The sequence below is a fragment of the Schistocerca piceifrons genome, chromosome 9 (assembly GCF_021461385.2).
Source record: "Schistocerca piceifrons isolate TAMUIC-IGC-003096 chromosome 9, iqSchPice1.1, whole genome shotgun sequence".
In the NCBI taxonomy this organism is placed as follows: Eukaryota; Metazoa; Arthropoda; class Insecta; order Orthoptera; family Acrididae; genus Schistocerca; species Schistocerca piceifrons.
In genome coordinates this window covers 154,744,737-154,761,744 of record NC_060146.1, presented here as the reverse complement: position 1 = coordinate 154,761,744, position 17,008 = coordinate 154,744,737, and the positions used below count along the sequence as shown (strand labels likewise).

The window sequence follows — 17,008 nt, the reverse complement described above, 5'->3', positions numbered from 1 at the left end:
CCCCACTATAGTAAATGTAAGCAACTGGGCATCATGATCTGAAAGGCCATTAAATATTGGATTTATACTGCAATTTATCTATCTCTTATAAGAGATCAATGTGTTGGATGCTACTGCATGGTCCTGTTAGAAAGATAAGTAAGCTGTGTTAATTCAAGGTACTAAGTAGATGGGAAAATTTGCTTGTAGACTCCTTTCAGCTACGACAATGTCCTACCTTTAATTTGTAGTACTGAATCATATTATGTGCCCTTATTTAGTGTCTGTGTCTTGAAATTAAAATGCGGAAATACTGTAGATCATGCGAATCCATCATCTAGTGTAGATTAAGCAGTGTTTATTTCTAAAGTTTTATGGTCAGACACAGAAGAAATGCCTGTATCTAGTTGTGTGCATCACACATATGTAGATGTAACCTATGTTAACTATTATACAGCCTGTTAATTCAGTACAGTCCGAGATGAAACATCAGTTTGATGCACCAGTAAGAACAGAATTTGCCTTACTAGGGTATCCTGAGGAACTCGTATTAATATATTTTGCTCCTGAGAAATGTTTTGCTAAAAGTTTAGGCTTACTTGAGGCATGTGTCATCTCTCCTCTTCATACATTATATCTATGGAGGCAATGAAAACCACGTAACTCCATTTTCTTAAATTTTGCAGGTGAATCAAAAATGGTTCCTTAAAAATAATATAAAATGATAGAGAAAGATGCTAAATATGTAACTATATAGTAGAAACCTAGTTATTGATAGATTGGAGAAATCCATGCACTTTCAAATCTCTCTTCGATTATGGAGTTACTGGTTACTGAAATTAAGAGTTGTCACAGACAGATGGAGTTATGCATGTTTCTTTGCAAACCAAGGGTATGCTTGGTATGATCAGAACCACTCATATGCTACACCACTTATTCCTAAAGCTTCTTGCTTATTTAGTAGACTACTATAGTCAAAAGTATCAAAGGCCTTAGAAAGTTCTAGAAACGTACCTGTGATACACTGATACACTCATCTTTGTCAAGAGCGCAAAGTACTGAACAACTGAAGATATGTTAAAAAAAACATTAATTACATAAGTTTATTTTTAAGATGTGTTAGTGAAAACTTTATCACTATCCATCATGACTGTTCAGGAAAGACAGACATACCACCCTCACTAGATGTGAGATCTCACGTATACTATTGAGGCTATTCTGCTCTTCATCTTATAATGGCACAGTCATATCAATAGCAGTATCCACCAATGTGCACTAGCAAATGTATTTTCAGACAGTTTTGATGGGTACTGTGAGCAAAAATGAGAATGATGATTGGTTTTTGGGGCACTCAACTGCGTGGTCATCAGTGCTCGTAAACAGTCCAATTCTTTTTACACAGTCCAATTCTTTTTCACAGTCCACTCTAACCACTGTCACAAATGAGTGATGATGAAGACAAAACAAACACTCAGTCCCCGGGCAGAGAAAATCCCCAACCTGGCTGGGAATTGAACCTGCGACTCCATGATTCAGAGGCAGCAACACTAGCCACTAGACCATGAGCTGCAGATGTGAGCAAAAATGAATGCTTCTACAGTCTGTAACTCATTGCGAATCTTTATGAAAATACATAAGATGGGCATTAACTCATGAGAGAAACTATTCTCAGGTTGCTGCAATAACAGAAATCCTATTGACAAATGTTGCAACTTTGTGGTTTCCACCAGTGTGCAGCAGCTGTGAGTGTTCCTTCAACTTGCTGATGCTCTTGAATCTCTTATGACACGTTTCACAGATTTAGCAGTTTTGTTAGTGTGCAACTGTGAATGCCTCTTCAGCTGACTATTTCGCATGAATGTCTTGTTACATATGCCACAACTGTATGTACATTCATCAATGTGTACCCGCAAATGCTCCTTCAGTTCAGTATTTTGGTCGAATGTCTTCTTGCAAACGACACATCTGTATGGGTGTTCATCAGTGTGCAACAGCAAATGCTGTGTCAGTTCACTATTTTGTATGAATGACTTGTGACAAACATCACACTTGTATGGGTGTATGTCAGTGTGCAACAGCAAATGCCGCTTCATGTCACTATTTTGTATGAATGACTTGCTGCAAACACTACAGACGTAGGGACGTTCACCAGAGTGTAGCCTCGAATGCAGTTTCAGATGATAACTTTGTGTAAATGTCTTGCTGCAAATCCCACAGACGTAAGGGCGTTCACCAGTGTGTAAGAGGAAGTGCCTCTTCAAACTGCTACCCATTGTGAATGTTTTGTGACAAACACCACACAGATGCAGAAGCTCACGCCTCTCCAAGTGAGCGTGCTTCTTCATTTCCTGCAACTGTGCGAATGTCTTTTTGCAGATGCCACGTCTGTGGCCCACATGCACTGTATCACTCTTATTCCCAAAGGGTGTATCCTCCTTGGTGGTGCATTGTATCCTGTTGCCTGTTCCTGCACCCAGAGAAACGTTGGAAACCAAACTGCTGCTGTCATCATTATGCTTGATGTTCTCCATGCCAACAGGGAGAGCACTGTAGAAAATTGGAGACAACTGTATTAGAAATTATTGTCGTAACAGTGCAACTATGCAACTACAGATGTGAGTAATTATACGAGGTGTTCAAAAAGTCTCTCTGCAGTGCCGTGTGATTGTTCACCTGCCTGGGTTACTTTCCTTCAAGTGGACTCTCCCAACATTCCACTGTTTCGTTTATCTCAGCCAGCGTCAATAGTATCGTTGGTGTGCGTCGTTACGTGTTGACGTGAACGTTTAAGTTTAGTTCCTTTGTTACGTTTTTGTCACTGTTAAAATACTAACCATTGAAGAACGTGTGTTTTTAGTCGAACAGGTGGTCAAAGCTGGCGGTAAATACACAGTTTCAGTTCGTCAAACATTTAATTCGGTTTTCCTGGAGACAACACTCCCACACCATGATACTGTGCGAGATTTGATTAACAAAATTTCGAAGTACCATGTACGGGTTCAGTGACAGATGCACCGAGAAGTGGTCGTCCTAGCGTTTTGTCTGAGGATAAACTATGCGATATTTCCGATAAAATGTCCACGAGTCCGAATAAGTCAGTAAGAAAACTCGCCCAGGATATCGATGTTAGTGTCGGAACGGCCCACACAACTGTAAGGAAAAATTAGAACTTTTCCCATACAAAGTGACGGTCGTGCAAGAACTGAAAAATACTGAACATTGCAAGAGACTGCATTACCGTCAATGGTTCAAAAATTTCGTTCGACAAAATGGAAGGGATAGTCTTAATGAAATGTATTTCACTGACGAGGCGTGGTTTCATTTATCCGGGCACATGAACTAGCAAAATTCTCGTATGTGAAGTACTGCAAATCCATTGTGTATTAATGAGAGACCACTTCATTCTGTAAAAATAGGAGTTTTGATTGCAATTTCTAGACATCGGATTGTGGGTCCCATATTTTTCAACGAAACAAACGCACAACGATACTGCAGTGATATTCCGTACCCATTCATACGAGAACTTGTGTTAAGTGAAATACTGAACGGTTATTTTCAACACGATGGTGCAACCGCGCATACAGCTTGCGTTTGAATGTCACTACTTGTTGATGTTTTTGGTGATCGCATAATTTCACAGGGACTTTGGCCTCCACGATCGCTTGACCTACCACCACCTGATTTTTTCTTCTGCGGTGCAGCGAAAGCAACTGTCTATAAAAACGGCCAAAAATCGGTAATTTCCAAGAACGATTGCCAATCGAAGTTGCGGGGTCCAAATGATACATATCGAGCGTGCGATGGTAAATCGATCATCAGACTTAGGTGGTGGGTGTTATCAATTATTTGTGATCGTCATTTTTATCTGTTTTCCGTTGTTTCCTTAGTTGTTCTAAATTACATACCTCCGCGAATTGTTTATGAGTTGCTAAGGAAACCCAGACGACGTATGTCGTTAGTGAGTGGGGTGTCTGGTGGTGTTGACGTTTCTTCGGCGGATTCTCTCACATGGAAAAATTAAATTCCATGTTTATCCAGCGTAGAAAATTGTTCGGTTTTTTGTCGCAAATATGGAGTACTACCGGACGAGGAAAGAAGGGACTGTGTAGACAGTGGTGGTGCGAAGTGTGTATTAACAGTTTCGATGCTGATACACCGTTACAATTTCATTGCGGACTGTGTGAAAACGAACGCGTATCAGGAAGAATATATGATTCGACTCTTCCAAATTATCCATCCAAACCACCGTAATGGACTTTCACATGACGACAACACCGACGACGAGTAAGGTAAGTCGTCTCCTTTACAATTACAAGTATTTTTGTAACGCTCTTCTTTTGTCGTTGCTGTACTGACCAACGTAAACATACTCATAACGCCCGCCAACTCAGTCGCATGATCGATTTACGATCGCACGTTCGATATGTATCCTTTGGACCCTGCAACTTCGATAGGCAATCACTCTTGGAAATTACCCCAAAATCCATCGATGAATTGAAAACTGCAATATCCACTTTCACTGCTTCTGTTACACAAGAAATGTTACGGCTAGCTTGTGTTTGGAAAAACGATTAGACAAATTGAACTGTGTATTCAACAGGGGGGACACTTTCAACATTTAATGTGAAAATTTGTAAGTAAAAATTAATATTCAATAAATTAAAAATTTGTATTTCACTGAGTTTCATTTCGATATTTTCACTTCGGCATATGGCTGCGGAGAGACTTTTTGAACACCCCCATATTAATGAATACTTGGTCACAAAAGGTCTTCTAAACTATGCTATAAATTATAGCAGCACACTGCCTTGAATTAAAATAATTCTTAGGCTTTTTTCAAGACACAACAGAAAAGGGGGGGTGGGAGAGGGAGGGAGGGAGGGAGGGAGGGAGGGAGAGAGAGAGAGAGAGAGAGAGAGAGAGAGAGAGAGAGAGAGAGAGGGAGAGAGAGAGAGAGAATTTGGATTATTTAGTGTTTGTTGGATTACTGCAAAGTGAAACATCAGAAGGAAAAAAATCATTACTCATGTACATGTAAAACGTTAACTGATAGGGAGTGCAAAATTCTAATCATACTGTGTGATCTACATCATCATCAATACTCCCAAAGTCACTTATTTGTAAGCATTGTAGATGCCTGGAAAAATGTATTTAAATGACAATGGGTGGTTAGAAAAAGTTCAGTCTAGAAATTAGTCGAAAATTCGTGCTTGTACTCAACTTGAAGAAAATCAACAACTATAGTGGCTTTATATGAAATGTATTCGCAGTTGCAAATACGGACAACCATTAGCTGTATAATGGAATAACGAAAATGAAAATTTGTGCCGGACCAGGGCTCGAACGCAGATTTCCTGGTTATCGCAAGCAGCCACCTTACCATTAGGCTATCCGAGCACGACTCACCGTCAGACCCAAACTTTCTTATGTAATCAACCATGACTCTACAACCTGTACTCGTACATCCATTATGTATATTCCCGTAAAGGCGAGACATATTACTTGAAAGTAAACTTGCATCGGTGAATAAATATGGTATTGCAGTGGCTGTATTATTATGAATTACAGGCACTGTGACGACTACATGTGTTATGAAACACATGAAATTTATTCGCAATTGCCAAATACGGGCAACCATCAGCCAGCAACACAAAAAGAACACACGGCACATGGTCAGAAGAACTTTCAATTGTCAGCACTATCTGTTGTGTCAATGGCGCATTTCTGGAGACACGTTGGTAGGAACTTTTTTCCTCTATTTCCAGTCAGGAACCCGTCCTTGCAGTATCAGTTTTATTAATGTTCATCTTGTATAAGCACAGAGATGTAGGCAAGGGATTAATGTGGCACTCAAAGTCTTTCCATCGTGCATGTGGTAAACGTGGAAACAGGAGCAGTGGCGATGTTATTAGCAAACAAGTCCAGACATGACCAACAAACTGTTATTCTTTTCTTGACAGCTGAAGGGCAAACATCGGTAGACATCCGTCGGAGAATGAAGAATGAGACTGGGGCAGTGTGTTTGGCGAAAACCACAGCTGTGGAATGGTGGGCCAAAGGGTGCTGCTGCTTCACGATAATGCATGTCTCCGATCGTAAGTGTCACAATGCAGAAGTTATGCCAGCCCAAGTGGGAGACACTTGAGCACACACCCTACAGTCCTGATCTTTTCCCATGCTATTATTAAGCCTTTGGTTTTCTAAAAATGGCCTTTTAAGGTTTGACGATTCCTACGAGACATGTATGTGCAGAGGCAGTTACGAATTTCTTCATGCAGCATGAAATAGTATTTTACCGAACAATTATTTTAAACATGGTGTGTCAGCACGATAATTACGTCACTCCTCATGGCAAATTTGCCTGATTGGCATACCGATTCTCAACTCTACGACCTTCGAACAGAAACTTTTGGGTCGCCCCTTACCGTAACTGATCCAGTAGCTGGAGAAGTCTCTCTCATAACCCACACATCAATGATTCCATGTGGTTTATAGATTCAGTTTAAGCTATGGTAGTTAAAACTAACTGCAAAAAATAAAACAAAACCACAAATTTTCATAGCACAGCACAACTATTTCTGCCTCACAGTTGATTTTAACAGAAAACTTCTACATTATTGTTTACAAAATCTAATATATTACACTGTATGTTCATCTGAATATTTATTAGAGTATTGTGTAAAAATTTTAAGTACACTGGTCAAGAGCTTTTCGACATTTCTGCTAACAATGTTCCCCATTATACATTAGTACGCATCTTAAGTAGGCCTATATAGCCTATGTCTATCCGAATGTTTATTGGAGCATCATGTAAAAATTTGTGGTAAATTGAACAAGAGCATTTATAAATTTCTGAAACAACAATTGTCCTGTATCATTTTTAATTTTCTGACCTAGTTCCAATCTCGTTTATTCAAAATCTCTCCATATTTAACAATAATTCGAGGATTGCTATGTAATTCTTAGGTTCAAAGCCCCAACCTTGGCAAATTTGGAACCAGAGGAAACCCAAACATTTTGTACCATGCTAAGTTCCTTTTGCTATGCACATCACAGTGGTTTCCCGAGTAGCTATCTATGGACAAGTAAAAATGACATTTCTCTGTTATTCTGATGGCCAAGAAAGGTCTCATGAAGTTGAGTCTGAGTCTACATGCTAGAACCATAGCTGACTACTGAGTGAAGCAGGTTTGTCTTGGTAATAGATGTAAATGTGTCTCTCCAATACTTAATCGTTAATTAAATATTAATATAGATCTTCTACTTGCTTTCTGAACATGGGTCGTATGAAAAACTTGGTGAAGACATAATATTCAGCATTAGCAGATGAGTTCATATCTTCTCTATTATGACGGAATTAACTGCCTTTTGTAAATACATGGGCTACCAGCTGCTGTGAACTTCTGCATCTACATTTACATCTACCTCTATACTCTGCAAATCACTGTGAACTGCATGGCAGAGGGTAAGCCCCATCGTACCAGTTATTAGGATTTCTCCCCGTTCCATTAACGTATGGCGCAAGTGAAGAATGATTTTTTAAATGCCTCCGTACTGGCTGTAATTAATATAATCTTGCCCTCATGATCCCTAAAGGAGCAGTACACAGGGGGTTGTAGTGTTTCTCCTTGCTATCAGCCATTTGCAGTACCGGCACAGCAATGCAGTTTTGATTGATGGCCAGATCACTCCATCATCCAGACTGTTGCCCTGAACTACTGAAAACGCTGCTACCCATATTCAGAAATCACAGGTTTGTCTGCTTCTCAATAATCCCCATCTGTTGTGGTTGCATCAAACAGACACAAATTTATTTGCATCTAGATAGTGGGATGCATCTACAATACAAAGTATCCCACATTGTGGAGGCATGCACCATAGACTTTAATGATATATTGGGTCATACTGCGTGACGTGACGAATGCCATGTTGGATGACATGATGCTATATATGACATGACATCATGTATCATGGTACCTTACTTGACACAATGCACTATATTACATCATGTGTACTAATACTGACAAGTAAAAAAGCATGAATATGTCAAGATGTTTTGATTTAAATCTTCTTTCACATTGCTAAATCTGCCCAGGACATATTCACCTTTTTTGTGCTATGATAGGAGCACTTTTCATTCTGGTTTAATATCTGTTCAGAGAATGTCTATCAATTATGTTGACGTATACACATTTTTGAGGCATTACCGAGTATGTAATGGCAGTACCAGAAAACATGACAGGCCGATGAAGTGCAAGCTCTAGATGGTAATTAATTCTTAAAATAAATTACAGAAGTGAGCGATAAGCTACACAATTACATGGTGACGATGCCTATTGAAACAGTCATCACCTTATGTTGAGGACGGGGGGGGGGGGGGGGGGGGGGGGGGGGGGGGGGAGTCTGAAGATAGTGGATTTTATCCCCTAAACTGGTTGCAATTAAACAAAACTAATAGAAACACCAACTAGTGTTGTTATTGTTTCTGTTGCTGCTGCATGATCTATAGCATGAAACTTATCCCACATATATATACTACTCCTTTAATGGAACACATTTGCAATTGTGTACTTCGCATAAATTAATTTTCGTCTGTTGTCCTATTATCCATTACGAGATGGGCATAATGAAATTAGCTATAGTATGGCCATGATAAGTTGGCATCAGCCCGTAAGTACTAATCATTAAACGTTGGCACTATTCAGAGCTCATCATGTAGACTGTGGTCTTGTTTGGGATTGCTGTCAGCCTCAGCGATATCTGACAGTTGTGACACTATAGTTGCGAGGTGAAATGTTGTCGGTTTCACTGTGTATGTGAATGAATGATTTTGATTTATTATAGGACTTCTTTGTACTCTTATTTAAATGTGACATCTTCACAAAAGCTTGATAATGTTTTAAATGTCAGTTGCATTGCATTAAAACAGCTTTAACTAATTCAATATTCCTTGCTACAAACAAGTACTGCATTTGAAGAAGACAACCATAATGTGCATTCACAAATCCATATTATTTCCATGTCAAAATTCATACCATACCAGCTGATTGGTATAAGTCGCACAAGCCCGTGCGTTCTGAGTACTGGGAGAGAGAAAAAAAGCACCTCTCACATCCTCTAACCTGGCGGTGGTCAAGCTACTTATTCCTTTGGCCCTGATGTAATAGGCCAAATTTATTTACCTCATGGCTGAATCCATCACTGTCAATTGAAATACAGCAAATTTTAAAATATTACTCTCTCTGAAGATATTTTTGCTTGTTACTGAGCACAAAAACTACACTCTTAAGAAGCCCTTAGCAATAACTGATGTTTCTGGATTTGGGTGGTTCCTGCTACGTGCAATGTTATAAAATACAGCTGATAACAGTACACCACACATATATTTGATTATGTCCGCACGCGGTCCGAGGGCTGCAGTTTTGACGACCACTGAATTAAGTCCAACCCTGGACAAAAAAAATTGTAACTACTGTAATTTCGAAAGTTTGTCTGCTTGAAAATGTACTGTTGTCCCAAGCATATTGCAACAAACGGTGTATTTCTATCGCTGCTCGTTTAGTTTTTATTGCCGTTTCAAATATACCGGTCATTTTTGAAACACCCTGTACATGTGCTGTGTCAAACAAAACTGGGCACAGAGTAAGATCACTTTTATATCTGTATGAAAAAAAGTGTGCTGTACAGTGGGTTGTGTAACTCATCACTCACATCTGTAATTTCGTTTAACAACTATTTGCCATTTAGAGATTGCACTTAATTCTCCTGCCACATTTTTTGGTACTGTCGTTACATACTTGGTGATGTCTTGAAAGAGCATGTGTCAGTAGTGGCATGATGGTGCCTGAGGAAACACTTGGCATCAAATTGAATTGCAAATTAATTAAACTGATTAATCAATTGCCACCCCCTCATGATGTCATGTGTTTTCCACAGCTGGCACATGCATCATCGTCTGCTGCCCCCCCCCCCCCCCCCCCGCCACTGGTGGAAATTACAAATTTTGTTGGGAATTTTATTGCCCTAGGGCTGTACTGATGTCCCACCCCATCCACCCCCCCCCTCCCTTTCCCCCAACCCAGGAACTGACAGGAAATTAAAAATGGTGGTACTTCAGAATGGAAAGTCCATGTACATCCTGCAACACGTGGAAACTGTCCAGATGCAGGAGAGAAAGGTTAGGTTGGTGTACTTATTTATTTTGGTTGGGTAAAGATTAGTCTTAACTACATAATTTATCATAAAGATCAGTCCTAATTACACAACTATATGCACAGCGCTAATCAAGGAGTGCCAAAATCACAATTCAACTCAAAAATTGATGACTTACAGCTGGTGTTATCCTGCTAGGAAAAGAAAATTTCACAATAGCACTCTGAACTAGTTGCAGACGTACTAAAACTCTACCCTTCACCTACAAGCTGGTGGGGGAAAAAGGCTGCAGTGGAAAGTACTATATTTTTTGCCGAAAAATACATTCAACTCACTCACCTGTAAGCATACGGTCGAGGACTGCATCTATCGCAGTTTGATGGCAGAGTTTGCTACAGGTGCCTCCCACTGCACTGCTCGACAGTCATGCTATCACAACTGATGGAAAATGGTTCACTATTCTAATCAAAAATTCAAATAGTCGTGAAAAAACCAACACTCATAATCAACAGGTCATAGTGCAAGATGTACTGGGAACTAGGGACATTCATCGCACCAAAAGATTGCATCAGGAGGGAGGGGTGACGACTACACATATGTTCTCCTCGGTGTGCGGTCATGAACTATCTAGCTTAAAGCCACTCATCCCTCCCTCTCCTCACTGTAGGTGGGTATACAGGCTTTTTCAAATGGCCAGTGCTACTACTTCTGTGCAGCACATATGTTATCGCAACCTCCCGCCTTATCTGGTGGCATCCCTGAAGTTCAATCCAGTGGCTTTGTCATGCATGTGTGAATTACAAGGATTTTAGACATGTCAAATAACATTGCAGAATGCAGCCTTTTCACACCATTTGCTCGCATCTCGGAAAAAATACAATGATTTTTACATTCAACAACTACAAGTTATAATTCAAGAGGACAATGTTTTGTACACTATGACAGGCCCTGTTTTACCAATGTGATGCTATATCGCACTGGTGTTTATGAAACAAATCATGATTCTGTCTTGTGCTAGAACCTCTTAAAGTCACCTAACAGAGAACCGTACAAGATTCCTCTGATACATCATAAACAAATACTGTATGCGTGATGAAGTCTGATACTTTGGCCCATAACTCGCATCTGCGAGCTGTGTATAAAGTTTCTGCCATCAGGCAAAAAATCATTTGCAATAGCAGCAGATTTCTGTGTTGTAGTTTTGTAAGCAATTTGGTCATTTCAGAACAGCCTATTTCACATAATTTACTAACATGTCAGGAATAACACTATCATTTCTAGGTTCCATAACGAGCTATAATTCAAGTGATGTCTACTTTATCATTACAGGTAATGAAGTAGGAAATATCATCTATTTTAAACACACAATCAAGATGATGATGATAAAAGCTTTCATGATTCCATGAAAATAGGTACAGCTGATTAGTTTTACAAGCAAAATTGATGCAGTTTGAGAGCATTCGACATTTTCAAATTACAAATTGTCATGCATGAGAGCATTACACTCATTTCAGACATATGAAATATGGATACAGATTAGCATCTATACAGTCATTTATTACATTCGAGAGCACTCCTCACCATTATTTGTAATATCGAGAAGAGGCAAAGAACTATGAATTATCTGCATCCAAACTTAAACCACTCTTAACTCTCCTTGTAATGGAACCTACTATACGACTTTACCAGGTTTCTCTATTCCGATATGTCGAAAATAAGTACCATATGCATGTTGACATTGAGCATGTTACGTATACATGTATTGCTCCAATGGAGCAGGTGACCAGTGGATCTAATTTGTTTGCACAGACCTGAGTAAAGTTTTGTCGCCTGTGCTGGAGGAAGATCATATCCAACAGACTATCAATCACAACAGAGAGTTCCTGTGTTGTTCTTTCACAAGCAGTTTAATACATTGTTTTTCAGCTGTAACACCTCCAAGCAGTGTATGACTACAGCTTTGTACAATGCCATAAATTCTGTTTTTCTACCATGACTTAGAGACCTCTGTCAGGTGCTACACTGACATTAACACGTTTCAATCCATCGGCTCAAGCTGAACCTTGCATGGTGTCAGCTATGCTGGTCCCACAACACGCAGGACGATAGAAACAAAACACAAAGGTGATTTTTCTTATTGACAAAAAATATGGAAGACATTGCAACAAATGGAAACTGGATCAGTTTGCTGCATTGTGGACCATTTCCAAACAGCTGTCTGAAGGTGGTGACCTGTACAACTAACCTCATCTTTCACAGTGACAGGGTAATGGATGTCTAGTATTCCACCAAGACCTTTCTAGTGTTGTAAAACACAAGGGTCTGGCACTATATGATACAGACACCAAACGAAACATGTACTGTACTATACCACAGAAACTAACTCCCAACCAGAGCAACATAACTGGCATTCAGATCACATGAATTTGACGATCAGGGAGCAATCATCAAGCAATAGTGAATTACATGATTAATGATCAATGTGTGTGTGTGTGTGTGTGTGTGTGTGTGTGTGTGTGTGTGTGTGTGTGTGGGTTGATGGATATCTGAAATGCATTGAAAAGTGCTAAAGCACTGTTTACTAACTTCGACTGAAACAAGCATGGGCATTCACTATACCGGTCTGACTCTGTCTCATTACAACACATGGCACTGCACTCCTAGTGAAAGTGGAGGAGTGAACTATTCAGAGTAAGGATGGTGCTATAACGTACGCTGAAGAACCACCGAACGTCTTCAAATTGAATGACGGACGGACATGGGATCTGATGGTTGCAATACTTTGGCATAATTTTGAGATGGCAAATATGTGATTATATTCTCTCTCTCATTACAATACAGGCCAGTTGGTGAAGTGAACTAGCTCTCTGTAAAAAACTATTACAATCCAAATACAAATTATGCATGTTAATGTTGGTATAGCAGCTGAGAGTGGCATCAAAGTTATAGTGCATATTGAGAACATATAGTAAGGTACGAAGGTGGGAATCATTCAAATAGATTGGGAGAAGCCGTGCAGCAAAGTGACACAAATATTGAAGGCACTTGGCAGCTAAGTAAGACACATTCTGTCTCGGCATTCCCGTTGTCGGCAGCAGCAGTGTTAGTGAATCATTTACTTAATGTGCTTGCTGCTGCTATGATGAAATTAACAGCTCGTGATCCATAACATGATGTATTTCTAAAGGATCAAACACACATGGTTTGCAGTGGTGTACACTGTGGTATCAGACTAATGTTTTAGAGGACGTTAGGTATGCGGGAGAGGGGTCACAAAAAAAGAAAAGCTTTTTCTATAAAAATATTGTCCTTTTAATCTATTTTTACAACTTCACACAAACATTGTACATTATTCTCCTCATCCTCAGGCACTAAGTACCACCTTGGTGGTTCCTGTGGTGGCGGCAGTGGCGGCGACAGTAATACCGGACTATCTGGTAACGCTTCTGAAAAATAATAAAAATGAAATTAGTTCTCTCTCTCTCTCTCTCTCACACACACACACACACACACACACACACACACACACACACACACACACACACAAAGCATAGCTATGTACTGAAATCCACCATGACTTTTCTGTGTATTAGCAAATACCACCACAGATAATTGGTCATAGAGTGTTAGACAATATAACTTTTATGATAAATCTGAATGGTACTCATAACTGCAAAGAGCACTAACAAATACTGCATGTAAGTGGTATAAAACAAGGCGTATGCACAAACAGGGGACATTGCTTGAGTGAAATACAGCATGGATGTTAATGAGAAGAAAGAGTGATTAATACACATCTGAAAGGCATTAAGTACATCACCAAGCCAGGAACTTGATGCAGGACATCGAATGCTCAACCAAAATGAAAGTAACTTGGGTATGCCATTAGTAAGCATAACACTGCAGGTAAGGTTATCTATCTCCATGAAAAATTTATATGACAGATCCAGCAGCGTAAAGTATTGCCTGCAGCCACAAGTGAACTAACATAACTGTTAGATTTATTTAGGAATCAAGTACTGTTGATATACATTGAAATAACAATGTATAACTTGATTGAATTTATTGCCAATAAGATGTGTAGGGAATACATACAGAATGTTTTTTTATTTAGGGAAAATAAGGATAGTATCAGTTTAACTATCCAAACACGTTTAAACGATCGAATCAAGGCTCCGTAAGTCATTAGATGGCTATCATAATATTAATACATGAAACTGAACACTGAAGTGCAGATTTTTAATATTAATTACACAATTGAGCCAATGACCTTATAGAATTTTAAACATACCTTGCCATAGACATGCACAAAGAAAAAAATTGTGTGGGTATGTAGCTGTTAAGAGCCATAAAAGGACGTATATGCATTCATGTTCATAACTGATAATATCTTCTCTCTGATGCATTAGAATCACCACTACATGAAAACTGGAAATTCCTATATCTCACTTCGCTAATATTGGTACCAACACTGATCAGGTGCTGTGGCTGAAATGACACATGAACGTAACAACATTTAGTGAAATCTAAACCTTGGGACATACATACAGGGCAGTTACAGTGCAACATCTGTTAGGCTGATGAAGTTTCAGCACTGGAAATCAAAATATCATCGTAAAGAAGTCTGTAAGTAATGTTTTATGCTGCTGTTGTGATTTCTATTGCTTATCTGTAGGAGTAACCTTGAGCACATTTACTTTCGTTACAAGAAAATTTAAAGTAAGTTTCTAAATTTCATTTCTTCATTTTGAATATCTGCGACTTCCATCTTCCCTTATTACATGGAAACCAAGGTTGTTTTAGACTATGCTTTGAAGGATAACAATGACGGGTTGGAGCTAGAGCGGGATGGGACAGAATGGCAGCTGGGTACTTGGAGATTACAAGGTCTGCCTGAAGGAGGGCAGTGACAGCGGTCTGCAGCGGGTCCAGGACGGCCACGTTTGCTTCCCACCTGGCGTACCAGGGTCTGGGCGAGGCGTACGCTGCAGGAGGCGTGGCAGCGCTGCGGCAGCACCGGAGACGGCAGTGGGTGTTGCCATCCGGCAAGCACCACTAGCGGCAAGTTGCGGCACGGCGTCCAGGAGGGCGCGGGTTCGAGTCTGGTCCTGTCCTGGGAGCAGGGGTGGCCTGAGGACCACGAGTGACCAGTACATCCACCTTCATCGCCTGGTCGGACAGAGCATGCTAAACGAGGCGGAGGGCGGTGGGGACCAGGGACTGTAACAGTCTCCGGAATCGCAGGCACCTAAGCGGCGCAGGATGCGATGCCTCAGCGGGCGGCGACCGGGCAGAGCATTGCTGACTCCCAGATGAGCGACTTTGATGACGGAGCAGCAGCATCAGCATACCAGGAGTTGCTGAGCCGGCTGGACTCACGGGACAACGCTGCGGGCGGCATGACAACGCTATGCTGCTCCCATTGAAATACTGTAAATTATGTGAATAAAGCAATGCTGCCAAATACCACTGTATCACTGCCCCTTGACGCTACTGAACTTGCTCAGCCTCCTGATGGTGGGTGCCAGCTTCAGCTCGGCCATCTGGAGTCCCAGGTTTGATCATCGACACCCGCAACAAGTAACTTTGTGCTCATTTACCTCCTTTACCATTAAATTTGAAGTAATTTCCCAATTTTCAATTCATGTACTCTGAATAGCCATGACTTCCCTTATTATTCAGAAACTATACCTGTTTTAGGTTATGCCTTGAAGAAGAACACTAACAAGGTGGACTGAAAGACAAAGACCTAAAGGTGCACAACTTTTGTGTAGACAAAGTAACAGCAATAATGTGGATGCTGTTAATAATAATTCTATTGCTGCAATGAAAGGTAAATTTAAACGATCACCTCAACTAATTACAAATAATTTGTGGGTTATAGTTGCTGTTTGGCGAATTTACAGTGCAGATCCTGTAATGCATGTAATTTTGCATCCAAGTTACTTTAAAGATTAAATGGCATTCACATTACACTGTCATAAGGGAAATTTAATTTGTCAAAATCAGATCCATTGAATCATTTGATCGAATGTCAAACACAATTGATACTACTACTTATTAGTATGTGAAGCTCAGCGTTTCGTCCTCGAAATTTTTTTTAGACCTTTCATCACAGCCTAATATAAAGCAAATCAATAGAGAACTTACAGCAGCTGTGTAACATTTTGTGCTGTGTATGCTGATAATGCCACTGGACAGTGAATGGTAAGAAAATGGATTCTCATTTTCAGCATTACTGGCTCGTTAAGTTTTGACGAAGATTGTTTTAACGCATTAATCTACGGTCATATGTGTCGGGGTACTCGAGAACTAGCACATGTAATGAACTGTGGTCATTCCACTATCATAGAACATTCCCTAAGCACCTTGTGAAGTGGTCAAGAGCACAGGGACTGGGATCACTTCACAGATAGAGCAGAGTGCTGATGGTGATAGCTGGAAGTATGCAGTGCATCGTCAGTTGTCAATTGTGCTGGTGGAGGACAGCGAAGATTTTACACATGAATTTCAAACTAACACTGTGGACAGTCAATTACATGGGTGGTGTGTGTGTGTGTGTGTGTGTGTGTGTGTGTGTGTGTGTGTGAGTGAGAGAGAGATATCACACACACATTCACTGTACCAATCTGACCATTCAAGTTCCATCTGCAACTCAAACATCTCTGCTTATGAACACTGTAATGCACTTACCATCTCCTCTTCCATCTCAAGCTCTTCAATTATGCTGTCGATCTCTGCTCCTCATCTGTGGATAACATCAAAACAATGTATAAATCATTAAATTTATTGAAAAACTTGCACAATTCGAAATACCTAGAAGTATTTTCAACTACGTGGAAAGCATGCAAGATCAAATTCTTTGGTATCAAATACT

General features: G+C 40.1%; 1 protein-coding gene across 6 annotated transcripts in view; it reads right to left on the bottom strand.

Annotated features, from left to right (window-relative positions):
* Positions 1-1,442: 1,442 nt before the first annotated feature.
* The window catches only part of LOC124717077 (zinc finger protein 813-like), a 118,713-nt gene continuing 103,147 nt past the window's right edge, over positions 1,443-17,008 (bottom strand). For 2 of the 6 annotated variants that reach the window (XM_047243763.1, XM_047243764.1), the window contains exon 7: positions 1,443-2,526. In XM_047243763.1, coding sequence (XP_047099719.1) covers positions 1,734-2,526 — 793 coding nt within the window. In that variant the 3' untranslated portion in view covers positions 1,443-1,733. Of the gene's footprint in view, positions 2,527-13,391; positions 13,578-16,824; positions 16,880-17,008 lie in introns of those variants that run through there. The other 4 variants (XM_047243766.1, XM_047243765.1, XM_047243762.1 and 1 more) reach the window with 4 other exon arrangements.